This window comes from Pinus tabuliformis, chromosome Q (genome assembly GCF_031772625.1).
Source record: "Pinus tabuliformis cultivar Carrire ecotype Pingquan chromosome Q, CPIR1, whole genome shotgun sequence".
Classification (NCBI taxonomy): Eukaryota; Viridiplantae; Streptophyta; class Pinopsida; order Pinales; family Pinaceae; genus Pinus; species Pinus tabuliformis.
This window is the reverse complement of record NC_142296.1, coordinates 1,200,397,802-1,200,406,678: the sequence shown is the minus strand read 5'-3', so window position 1 is coordinate 1,200,406,678 and position 8,877 is coordinate 1,200,397,802. Positions and strand designations below refer to the sequence as shown.

At 36.5% G+C, this 8,877-nt stretch overlaps 1 protein-coding gene across 1 annotated transcript; it reads left to right on the top strand.

Moving 5' to 3' along the window:
* Window positions 1-6,965: 6,965 nt before the first annotated feature.
* Window positions 6,966-7,839, top strand: LOC149224092 (chaperone protein dnaJ 11, chloroplastic-like). Its single transcript, XM_089383486.1, has one exon. It carries the CDS (start codon window positions 7,034-7,036, stop codon window positions 7,607-7,609), a length of 576 nt encoding a protein of 191 aa, XP_089239612.1. The 5' UTR covers window positions 6,966-7,033; the 3' UTR covers window positions 7,610-7,839.
* The last annotated feature ends 1,038 nt before the right edge of the window (window positions 7,840-8,877 follow it).

The following is an 8,877-nucleotide window of genomic DNA, read 5'->3' as shown; positions in this document are numbered from 1 at the left end:
GATTCCTTAGGAAAATATACCCAAATTCAAAAAGCAAATCGACTGAATCAGAGTTCAGATGAGGGAGATATAGTTGATTTAAAATAAGCTCTATAGAGGAGATTTCGAAGTTTTGAGTTTCTGGGTTACAGGTGAAAGTTAATTTTCATATATACTTCACAATCAGTGGATGGCATTCCATGGGTTGAAGTTTGAGTATGCCTTGGAAGGAAACTCAAATTTCATAGCCTGGAGGGATAGAATGGAGGCTGTGGTAGAGGACAATGCCTTGAAGGAATTTGTTGAACAAGCAATTCCTAAGCCAACAACTATTGATGCACAGAACTTGGCCGAGTCGAAGAAGTGTTTGGCGAAGGCAAAGAAGATAATCCTTGAAGGAGTTCAATATCATATTGTCTTGAGTCTCCATGGAAAGGAAACCTCGCATGCTATGTGGAAAAAATTGATGAACTTGTATCAAAATAGTTTTTATCAAAGGAAGTTGGCATTGAAGGATAAACTTCGTAAAATAAAGATGGAGAAAGGTGAGACAATTCCAAATTACTTGACCAAGTTCACTCAATGTCGGGATGAACTTGGAAGTGTTGGAATCACAGTTGCTGAGGAGGATATGGTGAGTCTTGCTCTTCTTGGACTCCCAAAGAGTTGGCATAGTTATCAGGACTCTGTCAATGGTTGGGAGAAGCTGCCAGATTGGGAACAACTATGGTCGGATTTGATGTAGGATGAGATCAGGAGGAACACCAGGGATGGTTCTTCATCAAAGACTGATGATGAAGATAATTGTGCCTTAGCGATTAAGGCAAGGAAGGGGAAAGGTAAAATTTCCCATTCCAAATCAGATTCTTATCATGGAGGTAAGAAGAAGGACATGACGAAAGTTAAATGCTTTCATTGTCACAAGATGGGTCACTTTGCTACAAATTTTCCATTGAAGAAGTCCAAGGAGAAGTCCTTAGGAGGAGCGGCGGTGAGGCTTTGGCCTCCCAATTTGAATTGGACTTTTCCCTCATTGCATGCATGGTGTCTTCAATGATGGGAAGTGTCTGGTACTTAGAAAATGGAGCTTCTTTCCACATGAATGGCAACAAAGAATTATTCAGTGAACTAAAGGAGAAAGATCTCAAGATGCATATCGAGATGGGTGATGATGGTAAGTATAGTGTTATTGGTGTGGGCACTATTGCTTTTCAAAGGGAGCATGTGGCTCCACCTCACCTTGAAGAATGTTATGCATGTACCTGGACTGACGAAGAACTTGGTGTCTGTTTCCATGCATGAGGATAGAGTCTATGATGTGATCTTTTCGAAAGGAAGGGTGTTCCTTCGACACATAGCCATGGTTCAAGTAAAAAAGATAGGGATTCGAGTTCAGAATCTATATAAGATAGAGGTAGAGGAATGTGTTGCTTTGAGTTCAAAAGCGGAAAAGATGTTGATCTGAGACGTCAGTGAGTTGTGGCACAAGATATTGGGCCACTTGCATCATGGGGCATTGAAGATATTGCGGAAAATCTCTACCGATCTTCCTAAAGGTACGCTTGAGCAATTTGATACATGTAAGGGTTGTACTTTATGAAAATACACCAAGTCTTCTTTTGGAGACAAAGACAGTCGAGAAAATTCTATTCTGGAGAGAGTCCATTCAGATGTGTGTGGACCATTCTCAACAGGGTCCACAGCCAAACATAGGCATTATGTTATATTTTTTGATGACTATTCTCGCAAATGCTAGGTATTTTTTATGCAGAAAAAGGATCAAATTTTCACAAAGTTTTGTGAGTTCAAAGCATTGGTAGAGAAAGAGTCTAGCAAGAAGGTTAAATCTCTATGGAGTGATAACGGTGGTGAGTATGTCTCCAATGAGTTTAATAACTTTTGTGCAATGGAAGGGAATAAACGAAAGTTGATGGCACCCCATAACCCTCAAAATAATGGGGTTGCCGAGAGGAAGAACGGGAGCATAGTAGGGTAAGCAAGGGCAATGTTGCATGATCAATGCATACCACTACATTTGTGGGCTGAGGCATGAAACATATCAGTTTATATTTAGAACTGTATCCCACATCGGATACTTTAGATGAAGACACCAAAGGAGACTTATTCCGGTAAGAGGCCAAATATTGGTTACTTCAGAATATTTGGGTCATTGGTTTATTGCCATGTGAACAAAGATGCACGGAAGAAGCTTGAGCCAACAGCGGAGTTGGGGATCTTTGTGGGGTATAATGATACACCCCACAATTATCGGGTGTACATGTCGACCAGTCGTATGACAGTGGTTCGCAGGGATATCAAGTTTGATGAGGAGAAGGCTATCTGAGTATCCCTTGAGAGAGAGCTTAAGCTACATGCGGATGAGGAGCTTTTAGCTCCTAAGGTTGAGGGGCCTTAGATTGATGTGGAGCAACCACATGCAAAGGTTCAGAGAGTGGAGACATCCACTCAGGCAGGGTCTTCCAGAGAAGGAAGAAATTTCACTAGAGAGGCTAACAGAGTTTTGGATGATGCACGGGAGAATGTGGGAGCACGCACTTCTCAGCGCAAACAGAGGAGGTCACCAAAGAGGTACACTAGATACATGGAACTTATGGGTGCATGTGTTGTGACAGAGCCATCTTCCTTTCAAGAAGCAGTGCAGCAACCAGTTTGGGTTGATGCAATGGTGGAGGAGTAAGACTACATAGTTCGAAATAGTGTTTGGGATGTGGTCCCGAGACCAGAGGACAAGTCAGTTGTGAGCTCTTATTGGTTTTACAAGGTAAAGCAAGCTGCATATGGTAGTGTGGAGAATCATAAGGCGAGATTTTTGGCCCGTGGATTTTCATAGGTAGAGGGGATTGATTATGATGAGACCTTTGCTCATGTTGCAAGGTACTAGTCAATCAGATCTATTTTGGCACTATCAGCACAGATGGGTTGGAAGATCCATCAGATGGATGTGAATATTGTCTTCCTCAATGGCATGATTAGGGAAGAGGTTTAAATAGAGTAGCCCGAAGGTTTTGAAACCTTGGACTGTGAGTCACATGTGTTCTAACTCAAGAGAGCATTGTATGGGCTGAAGCAAGCACCCCATGCTTGGTACACCACGATAGATAGCTACTTCACTAGGTTGGGCTTCACAAAGAGTGAAGTGGATGCGAACTTGTACCACATGGTGGTGGAAGGTAAGTTATTAATCATTGTACTTTATGTAGATGATCTTATACTGACAGGTGATGAGAAACTCATCAAATCTTGCAAGGAGGACCTTGCAAGAGAGTTTGAGATGAAGGACATGGGGCTCATGCATTACTTTCTTGGCATGGAGGTATGGCAGGGAGATGGGGAGTTGTTTGTATCTCAGGGCAAGTATGCCAACGAGATATTTAGGAGATTCTGCATGGAGAGCAGTAAACCCATGGAGACTCCTCTAGCTGGTAACTAGAGGAAGGAGGATGCTACTTCAGGGGAAGTAGTGGAAGCTATTGTTTACAGGCAGCTTGTGGGTTCACTCATGTACTTGGTGAACACACGACCAGATATGTGCTATGCAGTTAAACAACTTATTCAAGCAATGGTTAGGCCTACCAAGTCGTATTGGAAGCTGGCAAAGCATTTATTGAGATACATCAGAGGCACTACTCAGTTTGGGTTATGGTATAGACAAACGGAGGGAGTGAAGGTTCAAGGCTTCACCGATGCAGATTGGGCACAGATTCCATCCGACAGGAAGAGCACATCAGGAGGGATCTTTAGTATTGGGTCAGCGACAATTTCATGGTACAACAGGAAACAGAGATCGGTTTCACTCAGTTCGGCAGAGGCAAAGTACATGGTTGCAAGTCAGCCAGCATGTGAGGCTATTTGGATGAGGAAGATCTTGGTTGGTTTGTTTCGTTGGCAGATGGATGTGATAGTGATTTATTGTGATAATCAGAGTTGTATCAAAATATTCGAAAATCCAGTCTTTCATGGTCGTTCCAAGCATATTGATATCCAATATCATCATCTCATAGATTGTGTATTGAGGCAGATCTTGTTCTTAGATTATATTCCAACGAAGGAGCAAGATGTTGACATCTTGACAAAGGCATTGTCAAGATCTAAATTTGAGTTTCACAGAGACAGGATCGGGGTAGTTGATAATCCATTTCTTGTTGAGAGGGAGTGTTGAGAAATGGAAACAATAAATTCCAGTTTAATTTGTCCTTAAATTAAACTGTGAATTAAATTCGAATTCTATTCTCATAACATCTTAAAACTAGTTAATTAATTTTATTAAACTTACTTAACTTAGGAAATTCGAGTTGGAAGTCTTTATGTCATCATGTGTATGTTCTCCCTACTTTGTAGGAGTCCAGTGTGAGTTAATTGTGAGTTGTAAAATAGAAGGCTCAATTTCATGAGTCAGTTCAGTTAAATTGGTTCTAAAATTGATTGAGAGGACTAATAGTGAATTAACAGTTAGTGGCAACACTAATGAACTCCACCAATGCTACTCTAGTTAATTGAATATTTATTCATCATAAACTCATGCATGTCGATTCTGAGAAAGACCCAGTTAAGACTAGAGTGCAAGGACAGTGTACTATTTGTTTTAGATTTTTCTGAGTTGCACTGATAGTGCATGCATTCAGGAACTGATCCTTGAGGGACTGCGTTATTTTTGGCGCCTTTATTTCCCTTTAAATACATGTTATCCTTCATAGGAATTACACATTGGAATAGAGACTTTGAGAGCTTTTGAAGAGGCTAAGATTTGGCCTTGAGCTTGCTTATGAGTTGGAGATTGAATTTGTTGAGTGCTGGGATTGTTCTAGAGAGAACAAGTATTGTAATTTCATCTTGATTTTCCGGATTAATATAAAACATATAGTGGAGTTTTGGGTGGTGGCTTTCCCTAGATATTTATTTTGTTATGTGCCTTTGATTCTCTTCCTCTATTGATTATTGTTTGCTCAATGTTTATGGGCTTCCACTGTAAAGAATAGAAGTAGATTCTTCTCTTGCTTTAGCAAATTTCATTAGCGTGTGAATCTACAGGATTTTCTATAAAACTAGACTTGTTGGACGTGAAGTTCACTATCTGCATGGAGTCGGTGCACCACAAGAAATTCATCACCAAATATTCGCCTCATTATAATCGACTTAAGTGCAGTGCTGGCAAGAAGCGTGGAGGGGATGGCATCTCTCTCCCCAACTCTGATAACTTGAAGCAGGATGGCGTTCAGGCAAGTGGGTCACTAGCCAAACCCATCACCTTTGGAGAAGACTAGTCCCTCTCAATTAAGTCAAATGCTCTAGAATTTTTGTCTCATTTTTGTAATCTCTGCCCTAAGGGCGCTCGACTGCATGGTTCAAGAGTCAGACAGGGTCTAGCTACTACCCACCTTAGCTGTTAGTTTCATAGACACCCCTTGGGAAACTCCCCCATGAAGTGTTTTGCCCCTAATTTTGTATCTATGTCTAGTATTTGGTCTAGTAAGTTCTCAAACTTCAGACAGCATAGATCGTCAAAAGATGGAAATTTTGCAGATGGTCTAGCTTTCAATGAGGCTGACCACTGAAAAACTATGATGTATGCCTTTTTTATTTTCTAATCTAATATAAAATTATAGTCTTACTTGCAAAAAAAAATGTGTATTTTCATATAATTTTTATATTTTTTAAAATTAAATTCATATTTTTATTTTAATATAATTTATAAAATTATTTTATTTAAAAAATAAATAAATATAATATAATATAATATAAAATTTATAACATTATAAAATTTAGAAAAAACATATATATATATATAACATTATTATTTTTAAAGGTAAAAAGGAGGGGGGAAATTAAATCAGTGATAATCTATCACATTATTTTGTTTCTAAAATTTTATATATATAAAAGTGGTTTTAATTTGAATTTACTCGTTAAAACTTACTTAGGTATTATTTATGAGGTGTAGATTAGTTGGTTTAAATAGAATTTGGTCTTTAAGTCTTGGATTCAAATATCATGTAGAGAAGTTAAATGGGAATTAAACTATCTAGAAGAGTGTTCATCCAATCCTAATACTGTAAAGTGTAAATTAATTAATTTTAAAATTTAGTCCTCATACTTAGGTTCAAATAACATGTAAAAAAAAAAAAAAACCTATCTATAAAATCTTTAATCCTAATAATAACATTCCACTCTAAATTATTCTTTTGTCAAATAAACAAATTAATCCCAACCTCAATCTAGTAAAAACAAAAAAAAAACAAAAAATATTACTCTGCACTTTCCACAAGACCGAGACCACCCACAAGCTCGCATTGATTAGTTCAAACCTGAAAACAAAAGCCAACGAAAACAAAAGTAAAGAAATGCAAACAGCAATAGTGATGGATCTCGAGATTGCAGAATGATGAATGGATGGTTGCATGTGCAATATGTAATTATTAGATATTTGTATTGGTATATATATGAGTATAGTTATTTAAGTTTAGAGGGATTTATCCCATTTTTTAACGTCTAAATTTATTTAAATATTTTGTATAATTATTTAAATTCAGATATTTTGTATAGTTATTTAAGTCAGATTAATTTGATCTAATTTCTTAACATGTAAATTTTTAAATGTTTTATATAGTTATTTAAAAAAAATTAGATATTTTAAAATTTTTATTTTGATAAAAAAGACAAAATTTTCAACTTTATGTAACATCATACTGAACTGTAAAATAAGCGTTCCAACTCAAAAATACTCAATAAATAAATAAAATAATGAATTAATACGTTGGTTTTTCAATTTTCCAGGTTGTCCGACCTACAAAACCCCGGACTCTGGGGAGAGTGGACATCTCGAAAGGATAAGGACTCACGACTTCTTTCTCAGAGAAGGACGGCCATGCTGAGTCAGTGACACTGTACTCCTGTCGGCAAAGTGACTGGACCTTATGGAGAAGCCTATCCAACTCTCCTCCTTTGTATGATAAATATCTAGCGTCCCCCCTAATCCACAACCAAATCCAGTCGACTATTCAAGTGTCTGAGGATTGATTAGAGCTAAGTTGGGAATATGGGTTTTTGTGGAGTAGCAAATCATCTGCTGCAGATTGGCAGTAGCAGTAGCCCAGCAGGATCGATCTCTGGGCAAACAGTTCACTCATTATTAACAGATCTTCAGGTACCAATGTCCCTGCGTTTAGGTGATCATATTGATATGAAGCTGATGATGTGCCCACCTCTGACGATTCAACATAAAACAAGGAGATCCAGAAATTTCCAATATATTGGGGATCATCAGAGAGGAATATCAGTTGTGTATGCCCATGTGCAAACATCCAAGGGCTCAGATCAGTGTGATCAGAAGAAGAAGAATATTAATAATAGTCTGTACTATGTTCTGGGATTATCATTTGGGGCAACCAGGGAAGAAATAAAGGCATCATATCGAAGACTGGCCAGACTCCATCACCCAGACGCTGCGCCTCCTGATGAGAAGGATAAGTACGCCAGGAATTTCATGGATATACACATTGCGTATACCACTCTGTCGAATCCTCAGTCCAGGGCTGATTATGATCGCCTACTTATCACTTCCATGGAATTTCGTTGGAGATCACGGAGCTGGGAAACAGATCAGTGCTGGTGATGGTCATGGATATTAATCAGCATTGCCTCATTGAAGAGCCATTTTGGAGCTGTGAAAACTTCGAAGATCTACTGGTATTTGGGGACCGTAAAATAATGGTGGGAGCATTAGAAGGTTTCTCGGGCTGGATTTCAGCTCTACTTTTAGGATAACGTTGGAGAACAAGTCTACATTTAAAACCAATAAGCTATGGAACATATTTCCAAATGGATCATTCTGGTTTTGGAGAATGGCTGGATTTTTTATATTTCTACAATGTTTAGAGTTTTAGTGTTTAATTTTATGATCAGTGTGGTGGTTGTTTAAGATAATGTTAATTTAAAAAGATCAAATAAAAGAGGGTATCAGAAAAGGGAAAAAAATTGTAAAACCGATAGGGGAAATATAAAGTTGTGATATTATTGGTTTTTTTTCTAAATTTTTTTAATTTTAACATTCAAATAATTGAATGGAAAAGTATTTTTGGGTGGGAGGGGTTTTATAATTTAGTATGGGAGATATCTCCGCAACCAATTCAGTATGGAAAGATGTGATAGATGTTGTCAGGTAATATTATATTTAATTTTGTTTAAGAGACGCTTTACAGTTCAGTAAAAGTTATATTTAAAAATAGTAAAATAATGATTTAAATTAACAAATTGAAAATAGTAATAACAAAAAAAATAATGTGAAAACAAATTAAAAAAAAAAATAACAACAGCAATTTTTTTTTTACTATAAGGAAAAAGAAGAAATGTAATTTTTTCACTAGAGAGATGAGAGGAAATGGTATTATTGATGTTATATGTTGTGTAATTCATACTCAGTTTAAATGTGATATTTAAAACAAAAATATATTAATAACAAAAAATATTTTACTGCCTATCATAAGTAAATATTTCAATATCCATATTAAGTAAGATAATTTTATATTTACTTTATATCCAGAGAAAAATAAAATAATTTAAATTTAAAAATTCTTGATTTTTCACTTTCTATAACTAGGGAAATGTGCCATTTATTTTATCTCTGATTTGGAGTTGATATATTAGATTTTAAAAAATATAATAATAACAAAGAAAAGTTTAATGTAGATTATAGATAAAATATTTCAGAGTGCAAGTTGATTGAGTAAAAGATTTTAACATTGAGAGATAGATTGAGAGATTGAGGGATTTTCCATTAATAGTTGCTTTCTAATTCAATGTATGAGAGATATTTGTAATTAATTTCATATTTAATATGGATTTGATATGTACTATTTTAGAAAATATTAATAATAAAAATAA

Coding starts and splice junctions, on each gene's coding strand:
- LOC149224092 (XM_089383486.1), top strand. CDS start 7,034: ATGGGTTTTTGTGGAGTAGCAAATCATCTGCTGCAGATTGGCAGTAGC.